This window comes from Octodon degus, unplaced genomic scaffold (assembly GCF_000260255.1).
Source record: "Octodon degus isolate 3935 unplaced genomic scaffold, OctDeg1.0 scaffold00023, whole genome shotgun sequence".
NCBI classification, from domain to species: Eukaryota; Metazoa; Chordata; class Mammalia; order Rodentia; family Octodontidae; genus Octodon; species Octodon degus.
This window is the reverse complement of record NW_004524599.1, coordinates 8,881,112-8,896,700: the sequence shown is the minus strand read 5'-3', so window position 1 is coordinate 8,896,700 and position 15,589 is coordinate 8,881,112. Positions and strand designations below refer to the sequence as shown.

The 15,589-nt window shown below is 39.9% G+C and overlaps 1 protein-coding gene across 1 annotated transcript in view; it reads right to left on the bottom strand.

Annotated features, from left to right (window-relative positions):
- Positions 1-15,589, bottom strand: part of LOC101580438 — a 409,418-nt gene that overhangs the window by 367,547 nt on the left and 26,282 nt on the right. The window contains exons 6-7 of the mRNA XM_023712057.1: positions 10,635-10,703; positions 7,455-7,621 (exon numbers count right to left, since the gene is read on the bottom strand). Coding sequence (XP_023567825.1) covers positions 7,455-7,621; positions 10,635-10,703 — 236 coding nt within the window. The remainder of the gene's footprint in view (positions 1-7,454; positions 7,622-10,634; positions 10,704-15,589) is intronic.

Here is a 15,589-nt window from a genome sequence, read left to right as displayed (position 1 = left end):
CCACATTGGCAAAATTACTTCTGGCATTGCAAGTCCTCAGATGAGAAAAATGATTTGGAAGTAGGTAGATGTTTAGCTTCTCCGCCACTCTGAAGTGTTCTGCAGGATGCTGTCTTCTAACTTGTCCTATGAGAAGTGGTGCAGGTAGAGATAGTACTCAACTATACACAGAATTTAATCTGTCCCAAAAAGTTGAACTAGGGAGAATACTTCTGTGGTGGATTACCAACTGGTGGTCAACTTGTTACACCCAGCTGAACTTTGAACCAGTATGGTGCTGGGTATGGAAGGCTCACCTGAGGATTGTTGCCAGCAGTATACCAGGCAGGACTGGATAAGCTGTTGGGAAGCTGCAAGGGAAGCTGTTTGAAGAAGCTGTTAGGGAGCTGTTGGGAGCTGATAGTTCTCTTGGGTTATTATGCTGGGGGACCTCATCATGCTGGCTTTCCTGGTGAACTTGAATGTTCTTGGCAGAGGAGGAGCTTGAGATCTCATTGTAGCTGAATGGCTGTGGTTTACTTTGGGGGAGCTCTGGTCCTCATCTTGAGCATCACTTCCTGGCTCTGGAGGGGAAGATGGTGCACTGCTGAGTCTCCTGGAGAAGCTTGTCATGTTGACTTTCCTTATTGGAACTCATTTTTCCTCAGTGTTGGAGGAGCTCAGGACCTCACTGTGACTAAGGATGGCTGTGGTACTTTCAGCAGGGGAGCTCTGGTTCTTATCTCGAGCATTACTTCCTGGCTCCAGTGCAGATCCCTCAGCCTGCTGGCACAGATCCTTCATCCTACTGGTGCTCACTTTCTAGCTTCCATCACTGCCCTTTGAGCCTTCCCAGTGCAGATCCATGAATCAGGCCTGTATTAGATACTGTCATGGGCTCTAGGCTTCCAGTTGAACATGTAGGGCACATTGTTATGGGCTCTAAGTCTTCAGGGGAATGCATGCAGGATACTATCATGGGATCTAGACCATCAGCTGGATTCTTTGGTCTTTAGTTTGACCGAATTCCTGCACTCTCTTCTTGTATATGAATCTTTGTGTGACTATTAAAAAAATTAGCTTACAAAATGTGTCCTGCATTGTATTTTTTCCCTTGTGAAACCCCTAACCACAACTTGTTATCATATGCTAATACCAAAGCCAGACTAAGAAATATAAGAAAACAAAATTATAAGACAATATTCCAGATGAATGTAGATGTAAATATTCTCAATAAAATATTAGTAGACATAATTCAAAAACACTAAAATAATATTTCAACATAGGCAAGTGATATTTACGCCAGAGGTTCAAGGATAGTTTAACATAGGCAAACAAATAAATGTGATAAAAATTACATCATAAGAGGATAAACTCCTAAAACCATCTCAATAGATACAGAAAACCCATCTCACAAAATTCAGAATCTTTTACAATAAAAATGTTTAACATGTTAGATACAGAATGAATGAACCACAACACCACAAAAATCACATGTGACAAATTCATGACTGATGTTATTGTCAATGTGACAGGCTGCAAAGTTTTCCTCAAGCTCTGGGACAAAACAAAGATGCTGTTTCTCACCCTTTCTTCTTAACATAGTCCTGAAAATGCTACCCAAAGAAGTTAGACAAAAGAAACAGTGTTGTGGCTATTTTAAGAGGAGGTGTGACTCTATCTGCTGGACATGATCTTATGCACAGAGAACCCTAAAGGAATCAGAAAAGCTATTAGAATCAATAAAAGATTTAAGTCAAGTTACACTGATACAAAAGCAATACAAACATCAGTAGTGCTAGGTGGGAGACAGCTCAGTGGATTAAGTGCTTGCTTAGGCAAGTGCAGGGACCAAGGTTCAATTCCCGGCACCACATGTCTCCTGGCCCCCTGCCTGAGCACGCTGAGCCAGCTACTGAGACTGGCATGGTGGTGGGGAGTCTGAAAACAGGAAGATCACTATGAGTCCAAGCTGTGTGATGAGACCTTGTGTCAAATACATTTTTTAAAAAATCAGGAGTGCTTCTATGTACTAATAACAAAATATCTGAACAGTGGACTAAGAAAATTATGTCATTTACAGTAGCAACAGAAAAACTAAACACTGTAATAAGGTATAAATTTAACCTGAAGTAAAAGATTTCTATACTAGAAAGTATAAAAACCATTGATGAGGGATGAGGAGATAGCTCAGCGGTCTCAGCACCTGCCTGGCAAGTGCAAGGATCTGGGTTTGATCCCTGGTACTGCATGCCATGCCCCCAAAAATATAGTTAACAATGGGTAAAGATTTACGATGTTTCTCAAAGGAAGAGATCCAAATGGCCAGCAGATACACGAAAAAGGCCCAGTGTCATTAATCACCCAGGAAATGCCAATCAAAATCACAATGAGCTATTGTCTTGCTCCTGTTACAATGGCTTTTATCAAAAAGATGAAATATAACAAGTGCCAGAGAGAGTGCAGGGTGAAGGAGACACTTACATGGACCTTGTGGGCCTCCATGTCCTCCTCTCGTACAGGCTCAAGATGTTTACAAAATGAGGACACCCCCCCATTGAGTCACTTAGTTAAACTCCTAAACTTCTCAAGTTGACACAATGACTCAACCATTACAACATCCTAGAGCATAAACAGCCTCCCTAGCCCATGTCCTCTAGACTCTAGGATGTAGAATTGCTGAGTTAATTAAGCTTCTAAGCATCTCAAGTAGACATAGTGAATCAACCATAGCATATGAGATTGTGGTGTGTATATGGTTGTGTTTGTGTGTGTTGGGGAAAGATGTTACACAGAGCTTAGCCAAACTGCTCTCACTTGCTTCCCAAGGACTTGATGAGGAACTGATGAGAAAAGTGATCTTGGAGTCAATCATTAAGGAGTAGGATTAAGAGCAATTGCAGCTGTTATCTCAGCACACCGACAGTGGTAGGTAGGATGCATCAGCAAAGTGTCATAGGTTGTCTTCTGTAAGTGATCTCTACCAACTTTCAGAAGTACTTGGAGGAGTGCTTTGCAACTGGCTAAGGTCTCCCGATGAAGGTAGGATCTAAAAGCCCCTGGAATTTGTCTTTTCGTGACCATTCTTAATCCACACCCATCACTCCACATGAGATAGGCTGGCTCTGAAATCATCTTGGAAAAGTGCTGTTTAATTTTTCAAGTCTGAGGTGACTGAGGTGACAAAGCATCTCAGAGCGCCATGAAGTGGAGGGAGAATGAATCAAGAGCAAGGATAAATTGGTGGAGAAGTGGAGAGGCCAGGCTCTTGCAGTGAGTAGAGAGGATCACATTTCAAGGGCCCTGCACATGACAAAACATTATTTTCATTGTCATCACGGGGCAGTTTAGTTGCCTAGGCATATAATGCTACTTTAATAATATTTGTGATGCTTTTTACATCCCTCTGAGGTTTGAAAGTTTATAAGAAAGACATGAAGCTATGTAGGTCTGAGAATTATCCACTGGAAAATAAAACTAATCAATTAAGTGCATAGTTTTTACCAATTTAGTCACACAGGAAATCCAGGCAAGCAATAATACATGGTTTTTCAGTTAGGTATTGAATTAGAAATAAAATAATTTCATTTTGCATTTTGGCTACCAAAAGGAAGTGTTTTCCTGGACATTTCCTAATATTTACTATACATGAGGTACCTGTTCCTAATCAGTTGCAGATAACCAGGTTTTCTTCTGAATTTTAATTGTAAACAATCCATACATTTAGGTTATTCAATTAGGAAATCATGCTTTCCGAGTGTGTGTGTGTGTGTGTGTGTGTGTGTGTGTGTGAGAGAGAGAGAGAGAGAGAGAGAGAGAGACAGAGACAGAGACAGAGACAGAGAGACAGAGACAGAGACAGAGAGAGGCAGAGAGATTTGTGGGGAGTAAGCATTTTTAAGATATTTGTTACGATTTTAAAAGTAAAATACAGCATTTGGGGGAGTGATAGAATTCACGCATTAGCTCAAACTAACCGTATTTCAAGGAAGCATATGAAAAGCAAACTAAGCAAAGTGTTTGCTGGCAGCTAACCCGTTTTCTGAATTTTGTGTACCTGGACATGAATCAAGTGTGCATTATGACCTGAGTGAAAGTCAGGTATCAAGTATGATTCTTGAATATGAGAGAAATATAAAAATGTAAAACTCATAATAGAGTATCTATAAATTAAAGATCAATTTTATAAGATACTTTAGCAGATTGATAAGTCTGTTTTCCATTAAGTCAACACAACTGATAAACTGCTCTGTAACTTGTAAAGAAAATGTTTTGGAGGGAAAATTAATTTTTAAAACTTACTAGGGATATTTATGTGGACAAACTTTTTAAATGTCAGTATGTTGTACTTTACCTAACATAGTAGTGCATGCATCATCCTTTAAACACAACATCGATATACATTAAAGCATAACGAAGAAAATTATGGAGAACCAGAACAAGAAAAAAGATAATCTATGGTAAAAAAGAAGAAAACAACAGTGATTTTCTACATCTTAATTCAAGGGAAACAATAGAGACACCATCATGCTTAAAGTTTGTAAATCATTCTCATAGTCTTTCCTTTTCCTGACATAGGAAGAAAAGTACTATATTATTATAAATGCAAAAGACAACCTTGTAGAATAAAAATACTACTTTACACATTAAAGGCTGAATATTGAAAATTTCAACAGTAAATTGGAAGTTTTACTTGGTTAAATGAATATTAGATAACATTACAATCTAAATAGCTCAAAATTTTCCATATGTAGGCTTATTGTTGCTGATTAATTTAAAAAATTTCCCAGTAGCTATTCGGAACTTAGGAAACATCCTGGGTTTGATCCCCAGTACCGCATGCTGTGCCAGCCCGGCACCAAGCGGGCCACTGAAACCAGGCATGGTGGCTCACACCTGTAATCCCAATGCTGGGGAGGCTGTGACAGGAGGATCGCTATGAGTTCGAGATGCATAGTGAGACCCTGTACCAAATAAATAAAAGATTTTTTAATTACAAAAAAGAAATAGGATCATAAATTTCATTAGTGAAAGGGAGTGAGGGTTCTATTTGTAAAACTCCTGAATTTCTGTCGATGTGCTGATTCTTCTCTGTTGCTGACAGGTGCTAAAAAGGCAGATTTTGGTTTTCTCATCGACAGACTCCAGATGCTGTGCTGACCCTTTCTTTGCGTGCCATTCTCACTACTATACAGCAATTGGTTGTTCTGTTCTTTGGCCTATCTCTTACAGAATGTGGACAGAAACCACAGCAATCACACATCCCTTTTAGTATGCATTTGTGATATATCATTGCGTTCATCTTGGGATACTGGTATGTCAGTACCACAACATACTCCATTTGACCTACCCTTCCCCTCCCAGTGCTCCCATCTCTCCCCAGCCCCAGGGCCCTTCCTAAAGGAAGCTTCTGCACTGGTGCTTGAAAGCATGTGGTAAACTGAAGCCATGGAGCAGGCAAAGGAGATGCAAAGTTGTTGTCTTGCCAATACATGAACTCAAAAATATTACTTAAAAAAAAAAGTTAACAGGCAAATGCACAGTCCTGTGTTCTGTTTCCTCTATGTCCTTCAAGAACATTGTCTTCATAAAGATTTAGGGGCTGCTAATACATCAGCAAAAAGATGAATCCTGATCCTGTCGTTCCCACTTGAGTACCTCTGTTGAACATCTATTGCTGCCTTTAAAAACCATCACAAACTTGTTGACCCAAAATATCAGAAACAGACTGTCTCTCTGTTCTAGAGGCCAGATATCCAAAACCAAGATGTCAGGATTGGTTCTTCCCTAAGTCTGTGGGGGGAGATCCACCCTTGCCTTTCTCCTAGGTTCTAGTGATTGTCGATACCTGAACTTTCTTTGTTTTATGGAAGCATCCCTTTGATCTCTGCCAGCAGTTTCACATGACATGACGGTTAATCTCTTCTGTAAACTTGGTTGGCTGGCACGATGTCTGGGAGATTAGTAAAGCATACTTCTGGGTGTCGAGTGAGTCAGGGAGGTCTGGCTTTGAGAACTATGACTGGACACTGGTCCCTGCCCCTGTGCGCCCTTTCCAACCCACTCTGCTTCCTGCCTATTGTGAGTTGAGCAGCTTTCCTCCATGGTGCCCTTTCACAGCTCCCCATGAGCTGAAACCTCTGGAACTAGGAGTAAGGATAAAGTTCCCCTCCTGTAAGCTGAAGGTGCCATGTATTCTGTCCCCACAATGGGAAAGCTGTCCAATATACATAGCCTTCTCCTTTGTGTGTCTCAAATCTCTCTCTCTCTCTCTCTCTCTCTCTCTCTCTCTCTCTCTCTCTCTCTCTCTCTCTCTCTCTCTCCCTCTTTCTCTGTTGTCCTTTCTCTTAAAAGTGTACTAGTCATTGGATTAAGGCTCCACCTTAAATCTAGAATCTGATGGTAAATTTCTGCTGATTTTTAAAACTTCATTATATCTGTAAGATCCTCTTTCCAAACTAGGTCCCCTTCAAAAGTATTGGGGCTAGGATCAGGATATAGTTTTGGAGGACACAAGTCAGTCCATTAGTGAAATGTTAGGAAATTGCTAATTTGGATCAATTACACGACAACATTCAAAATGGAAATAATGTGCCCAGGATCTTAAGATCTAAATGGCAAAAAGGAAAAAGCTGAACACAGTTGTGGAATTTCCATATGCTGAGTTAGAGAACACCACCTATTCACTCTAAGTTATTCTCTCACTTTGGGAGTTGGACATAGATAGTAGTACTATTTGCAATATTATATAAAATAAATCGAGAATATTCCTTTTCATCTGCCACAATTTTTCCTCTTTAGCTAGGAGTGTACACTGAACAAAAAACCACCACCACCACCAACAACAACAACAACAACACACACACACACACACACACACACACAGATTTGGAGTTCTATCTGAAATTCTCATATTTTACTTGTGATGGATAAAGTGACTATAAAAGAGCCCCCTTTACTCTCCTTGCTAGAGCAGAGTCCACCGTGGTGTGACATAAATAGTAGAACATGTGTAGAAATCAAAACAGATGTCTTCCAAGACACAACAATCCAAATCCCAGTCTCTTCAGTAGTGACTGCATGAACATTTATCTGCTAGTACTCACACACTAATACAATGCTTGTGTGAATAAGCTCAATAGAAATTTATCCAAATAGGTTTATGCTGGTTCGCGATTGTAAAGTAGATTCTTCACGGCCTGCTAGAAATGAGGACTATAGCATAAAATAAAACCAGATGGAGTGAACCCAAGTGACTCAAGAGCCTGGGAAGGTTTTGATAAGGAGTGTGGCTTCTGTCTGGTACAATGTGTATGAAACACAAGAGGAAAGGCTCCACACAATCCTAACTATGTGTTCTAGGAAAAGCATGCTGGGAAGCAAAATCAGCAGACCATCACTGGGTAGGCCTGACATTTCAACTTGTCATCTTAGAAATAGGTCATCTTACATATATATATATATTTAATGCTGACCTGTCCAAAGGGAGAACTTCCAAGTAGAATCACGTCTCTCTGGCCCTGTTTTTGAGACTCCTTGATGGACACAGAGGTGGCTTCGTCAACCTCTTTGCTGATCTCACAATTCTTGCGGGAACTTGTGAGTGATCCAGAACCCAAAGTCTCCTCCGTGCTCTTGCCACCTGTTTACCCCAAGAAAATCACATGGAGCCCCACTTGCTTTTGTCATTTAAGCAATGATCACACACAAGGACAACTACATTATTTCTTTTATGGAGTAAATTTTGATATTTTGCAATCTAAGTTTAGCAAATTATTTTCTTTGTAATGGAATGGGAAATCATTGAAAGCCAGAAGTTCTAAAACTGAAAAAGAACAAAAGTATACCTCAGGGGGCTGGGCTGGGGAGATGGCTCAGTGGAATAAGCTGGCAAGTGTAAGGGTCTGAGTTCAATCCTCAGTTCCGAAAAAAAAAATATATATATATAGAGATATATATATAGATATAGATATATAGATAGATAGATAGATAGATAGATAGATAGATAGATAGATAGATAGATAGATAGATAGATATCTTGGAGCCTTTTTCCCATTTATCAAATTATCAAATTATCAAATAGATCCATAAATGTGGACACATGGTTTACCCTAATTTTTAATATTGCATGTTGTTTACCTGAACATTTACCACCTACATGTTGTGATGTTAAACCAGGTTGGGAGATGACACCTTGAGGAGAAGCCCCAACTCTTTGATGCATCTTCCCAAGTTTAGATCCCTGAGAACAGTTCCTTCACACACAGAGGCACTGGATTTGAGCTGCGTGTCTATTTGCATAGAATGTCATCATTTATGTACACAGTACATAAGCTCAACTCTGTCATCTGAATGGAGTATCATCTACATGTGCCCAGCCATGCCAAATATACCTATTCATCATCTAGCTGTAAATATAAGATAATCCTCACTCTTCTCATCTCTGAAAACACTGAAAATGTAATATAGGATCTTTCTTGTCTCCAGAGATAGGATTTCAACAAGAACCAATGGAAGGGAGCTTCACCAAGCAGGAATGAGAAGAGATACAGGACAGAACAGTGAGTGGTACTGCTCGGGGAACGCTGGTCTTTTTTGCTCGCTGCTATCCTGTGTTACCTTGCACAAATCCCTAAACTTTGTGGGCTTTGCTTTATCCCTATGTATAAAACAATTGATAAAGTGCCCAACTATCCAATGAATTATACAAGACTTTTATAAGCCTGTAAATGACTTGTAGAAGATGTCTTGGTTACTGTCTATAAATCCATGACTGAGATGGTTTCAAAGGACCAAACCGATGGAACTCTCAGAGTGGGAAGGAGAAAGCATGAGATGTCCACTAGTCCATCCTTCCACATTGAGGCACTCAGCACACATCTGCTGACTCAGACACGAGGCCAAGCATAGACCGACCTGCAGTGCTTGATTGTACGTGTCAGTCTGACTTCAGTTGTGAAGCTCACTCTTTGGTCAGATACCAGTCCCTATGTTCCTGGGACAATATACTTTAAGACATGGTTGGCACTTAAATCCACAGACTTGAATAAAGCATATTGCTCTTCAATGCATAGTATGCTTCACACCACCAGTTGAAGGCCTTAAAGGTAAAGTTTGCAGAAGAAGAAGCCATTTGGCTTCTAAGTGACACTGTTCAATCCTTGCCTCAGTCTTCAGCCTGCTGCCCTGGGGAATTTGAACTTGAAACTGCAGTTTCACTTCCTGCCCAAATTTTGTACTGACACTCCTGGCTTTTCCAGCCTGCTCATCTTTCCTAATGATTTTAGACTCATCAGCCTTCACTGTCATGGGAACAAATTTCTTTATTTATATAGGCCAAAATATGAACAAAAAATAAGCAAATGAAAAAATGAATGAATGAACACCTGACTACCCAAATGTGTAGCAAAGAAGGAAAGAGTGGGGGTACCTGGGCAGGAATAAAACTTGTATTGGGTACTCTTGTGTAAACGAAAATCAAAAATGGGGTCAATCTTTAGAATTGTTATGCAACTTTAATAAATTAATATGTAGGTTTCTTAGAAGAGCATTTTGGGCATTTCCGGGTATCTAGGGAGCTTTCAAATATTTCACAAGTGTTAGTGGTTTCATCATTATCATTAGTACATTAGCCTAATTATAAGATACTTGCATTTCATATCTGTTCACATACTAATTAATAGTCTAAACTTCACAGCTACTCCATGGAGCTGGTATTGTATGTCCTTTTGGCATAAATGGAAAAGAAAAAAGTCATTGGTCCAAGATCACACAGCTAGCATATGGTTAGACCTAAGCACAAATTCAATAGAAATAACAGTTACAACTATTAGAAAATCTACTCATCAAAGCTCCTCCGCCTCTTAGGTACCTTAAGAAGCTATGTAACAAGGAGGATAAAATGATTGTTTAATAAGAAGCAAGCACACGCTGTGAATCCGTAGGATGATTTTACATGGGTTCAGCTATATATGTATGCATAGGAACTTTCACTTAATACTTTTGTAAAATGCAATATGGTCTAGTATGAACTCACATGTATCAAACTAAGAACTTAGAACTTAGTTTTTAGATGACTGCCTTCACTTTCTGTTTTAATCAGTAAACTAATTCCTCACTTGTTGCAAGCTTGTTGATTGTATGTGTCAGTCTGACTTCAGTTGTGAAGCTCACTCTTTGGTCAGATAGCACTTATAAATAAGAATCCCTGTGCTAAGCGTGAAAACAGTATTCTACTTGTCCTCCACTATCCCAAAGCATTTGTTTAAAAGCTAAGACAGGGTCGAGGAGACAGTTCAGTGGAACAAGTGCTGCTTTGAGTTCAATCCCTGGTACCACCAAAAAAAAAACAAAACAGTCATTAAAATGTAGGGTACATAAATTAGTAAATCCAAATAGGCCATATGCCATTACAGTAATAAGAAGTCTCAAATTGTTTTGCCACTTGAGATCACAAATTTACACAACTATAAAAAATTAGGTCAAAATTATTTTCCACAAAACCTTAGCTACTTTTCAATATTTACAACAAACAAAAGTACATGTAGTTCATCAGTTAATGGTTGTATTTAGAAAAGGCCAATGTTTGTGAGAAGTCCTATCAATCAATTTACAACTGAAACTCATCTAAAATATTGAAATAATTAGTCTCTTACCTTGAAATTCTTCTTGTCTACTCCCATTAACCAGCTTCAGTAATTGATTACAGAACATTTTATCATCACCTTGGGACGTTAAGAGAATATATGCTTAACTTTACAATCAGTTAATTTATAAATATGCAAATATGATTACACAAAGAAATAATTTATCATCATAACTATATGGTTATGAGTCACAGGCACAAACTGTCCTCAATATGTTCCTTGTTCCCAAAAAAATCTTTTGTAAATCAATGATAATTGGAACAATGATCTTAAATGTATATTACAAGGCATGCATAATAAGATACTTATCCAATAAAAAGCATCTCACAGTCAATAGATTATGACATCTATTAAGAATCATTTCAACAATCATATTATGGTTTGTCAAATCATATAATAGAATATTTAAGTGTTTGATCAAAATGAATGAATGTTTTCCATTAGCTACTCCCTCCATATATTTTCTATTTTGTATATGTATGAAGCACAAACTTTGGTGGTCTTCTACTCTCTTATATGCTATCATATTGCAGTAGCATGTATAAAGGAATCCAGAATCCTTAGTTTTGTTGTGAATTTAAAGCAGCAGGACCACGGTATTACCTACACACTAAATTAAAAAAAAAAAAAAAAAAAAAAAAAAAAAAAAAAAAAAAAAAAAAAAAAAAAAATCCCAAATAAGAAATTTAATCATCAAAACACAATTCTAGAAGAGGGTATTATTTGTTTCTTATTGCAATGCTAAAATCTAACTCAGGACCTTGGACACACATGGCACGTGCTCCACTCCTGAGCTATAACCCCAGGCCCTGACCTATACCTTAATCCCCTAGAAGAGAGCTTAAAAGGTCATTTAAGACTAGGCATGTAGCTCTATGGAACAGCCCTAGACTAGCACACTCAAGGCCTTGAGTTCCATTCAGAGGCCCTCCTCCGACCAAGAGTGTGATCTAGACATCATTTCTTACTGTTTAAACAGACTCAGACATCCACAGTGCAGGCTAAAGGACTGCCTCAGCCATAGAATCAAGCCACACAGACCTTAATACATCAAACGTGCCTGTCTCTTTCTGGCAGCTAACTAAAGCATGCACTTTGCCTCTACTGCTTTCCACACAGCCCTGCTGTCTTATCATTTCGCTACCTATGGGCAGGCCAGTTCTGAAGATGATCTTTAATTCTGTAATTCACTTCTAAGTTTCTACCAAGTATTATGGAAAAGTCTTCTAGGATCTTTATTCTCTAAGGGAAAGGATCCTGATCATTCTAGCTCTTCTCTTTCGTCTCATGCCTCAGATTCCTTTAACATCAGTATTGGGAAATACCGATCCAACAATCAATACCAATGGATCTGAAATGACTGAATAGGACAGTGGCAGCTGCTGGAGCAGAGGAAGGATATGACATACAAAGGCCTATGCAGCTAGTAACCTTTGCTCGCTCCACGCTCCAGATGGCTTTTACAAGTATTGGTTGACCTACGAATTTTCGATTCTAGCCAAAAGCCAGCACTCGGAGAAGGAGGAGGGAAGCCATTCCTGGGATATATGTTATGGATCATGTAAAAGGAAAGCATGCTGTTATTCCCACATGGCTTGAATCATTATAACTCCTTTTTTTTTAATATTGTATTTATTGAGCCAGAGAGAGTTCAGCGGCATAAGCGCCTGCCTTGTAAGTAAGGTCCTGAGTCGGATCCCCGAGACCACCAAAAAAAAATAAAATAAAATAATTAATTGCATTTACTTGGTACTGGATCTCACTATGCAGTTCCAGTTGGTAATGATCCTCCTGTGTCAGCCTCCCAGTGCTGGGGTTACAGGAATGCTCCACCACACCCAGTTTTAGTGGCTCACATGGCCCGCGGTACCAGTGATCAAACCCAGGTCCTTGAGCTTGCTAGCCAGGTGTTCAGACCTCCAAGCTATCCCTCTGCCCAAATCTTTATAATTTTTAGTGGGACAGTTACAAAATTTATACAACTTAACACATAACTGGCTCATAAAAGAATCTTATTTGGAAGTTAGGAATGAGTAACAACATAGACAAATTCTGTGCTGGAAAAAGTAAACATTTCAGTGGAATTAACAGAGACTTCTTCAGAAGAAAGTCAGATAGCACAGGTTTGGTAATGGCCAAACCTGTATCCAAGTGCCAGAACCACCACTTAGCAGCTGCATAAATTTGAGGGAGTTTCTCAGCATCCTTCAGCTGTAATCTTGATGCCCATGAAGCAGGATGGCTGTGCAGGCCAACAAGCTAACACACACATGGCACTGTGCTTCATGCCTGCAGTGCAGTAGGCCTTGGGAAGAGGCAGCCTCCTCCACTTATTTGTTTGTCTTTAAGTACTTAGTAATTATATGAAATGCACAATTTTTCAGTAGTTTAACTCCTGTCATCCTGGACTAATGTTTTAGTTTTCATCATGAAGTGATGCATTGTGAAAAATTTGGGGGGCTTGTCTGTAAGGATCCCCAGGGGAGGACACCTAGCACAATTGCCATTGAGATTCTGGCTCTTAAGGTCCACTGAGAAGCTACCTGTCAGGGTCACCCCAAGAGGCCCCATTTCTGGAAAGTCAAACAGGTCACGCGACACAGACATTGAGAACAAGCGGAAAACCCACAAATCCAAGTTCACCAATTTGGACTATCCAGCTTTCTTTCCCCTTCCAGAGATCTACTCCAAGGGAAAAGCTTCCTCAAAAATCCATTAAGTCAAATAGTCTCTGAGGCAAACACAACAAACTTGCCAAAGGTAGTTAGGTGCCTAAATTTCTAACTGCAACTGCCAGATCTTTGTGATTAAGAGAGAGATACTAAGTCTCATGAATGCATTTCTTTGTCTTAGTAATGAAGACATTACTAAGCTGTGGTGGAGCATTCCTGTAATCCCAGTCAGATATTCCCTCTCCTTTCTGCTCATTGCTTGGAGAGTAAAGACCAGCACATAGTCATGCACTGCAGGAGTGTGGGAGGCATTCTGAGAAACACATCAGTGTACAGTGTCACCATTGCATGAGTATCACATAGGCTCGCCTGCAGGGTGTAGGCCGCTGTCTCTATAACTAGGCTCCAAAGGGGACATCAGTATGGGTTGAAAGGGCGCAGGTCAAGGAGGACAAAAGCTGTGAACAATTCCACGCAGGAGCGATGTCCACTTGGAGCTGTGTGCCCTTGCACTGAGGGTAACAGCATGTGGCATGTGATCCTGTTGTTTTCACTTCAGCAGATACATGCTGTGTGCCATCCATGAGCCAAATTCTGTGCCAGGTTGTAAGGATATGCAAAGTCTAGTAGAGGAGAAAGCTGCTGAAGAAATAATCACACAAATAAAATGTGTAACTAATGACTAGAGTTTGTGCCAATGGGAGTAACAAAAAGATAAATTTGGGTAAGCAGAGAAAATGCAGCTAGCATGTCAAATCAACAGGCTTCACCACCCTATAAACGGTCCTATCAAGGTATGAAACCTGTGATGGCTAGGTTTGTATGTCAGTCTGACAGGGCTGGGTGCCCGCTGTTTGATCCAACCCTAGTAGTCTACTTGCTGTGGAGGTACCTGTTAGGTGCCATTGATATTTAAAGCAGTTAACCTTGGAGAATTGAAGCAGGTTACTCTCCACAACATAGATGGGCCTTATCCAATCTGTCAATGGCCTTAAGAGAAAAGGCTCAAATTTTTCAAAGAAAAAGCCATTCTCCTCAACACTCAACAGAAAAATTAGACTTCAAGTTCTGGTTTCTACTCTGCAGAATTTGAACTTAAGGCTGACACATCAGCCAGGAGCTGCACATCACATCAAGTATAGCCTGGAGCCCAGCCTGCCTGCCTTATAAATAAGTTTGCCAGTCCCCAAAATTGAGTGAGATAATTCTTCAGAATCTCTCTCATCCCCATACCTGTACATGTGTGTACTACGTAATCTGGATGTATGAGAGAGAGAGAGAGAGAGAGAGAGAGAGAGAGAGAGAGAGAGAGAGAGAGAGAGATGTTATAGAATACAGATACACTTTAAAGAAAGTGTAATCCTATTGGTTATGCCTCTGTGGAAAATCTAGAAAGCAGAATTATCCGTATCAGGTCATAGACAACCAGAGCAGATCTGGACATTACTCATTAGTCTTTAGGCAAATATATGTGAAATATTTTTATATCTGAGAAACTAACTGTTACTGATCCAGTACCAAGTGAATACAACACAGTCTCTTCCCACCTGGAGCTCCCACTCTATCCTCTTGTTGATGGTACATGCAGTGAAGAGGCTTAGTTAGCTACTAGACTTGGGCATGTTCATGACAGCATTCTAGAAAGAGGTAGAAATGCACAGCAAACCAAATGCCTCACAGGCACATTCAGCCCCTCGCCTTCATTTAGGTCATGTAGATATATGGAGTCCCTCATTCAGAATTTAGGAGACTGGAGAAAGCCCTTTTTCCATCAGTAGCTCCTAAGTCGTGTGAAGAGTTAGGCACAAAGATTTTTGCCTATTTGGGTAGAAAAAGAAATCCAGTGTGTTCAGTCTGTCCATATAACAAGAAATGTAAGCTTTTGGTTTTTTGTTTTTTTAAAAAAAATAAATAAATGAAATAAAATGGATCTTCCAGGTAAGGAAGAATTTTGGAAAGAGAGAAAGAAGAGCACTGAAGAAGAAATGAGGAGGGAAAATAGGAGGCAGAAAAAGATATAAAAGAGGAAATAAAAGGAGTCCAGCAGGAAAAAGGCTGACGAGACCCCCAGTGGTGACAGCGCCAGCTCCTGCCCCAGCGAGTCCAGCCTGGAGGAGGGGCAGACGCAGAGAAAGCGCTGCCGCCTCATCTACTGTGTGCATCCAAATCAACCCAGGTGCTGGCCAACACTGACTGACTGGGAAAGGACTGAGTCACCACCAATCCAAAGTGAGCTTCCCTAATTTGAAAATCCAGAATTCTTTTTCTTTCTTCTTTCTTTCTTTCTTTCTT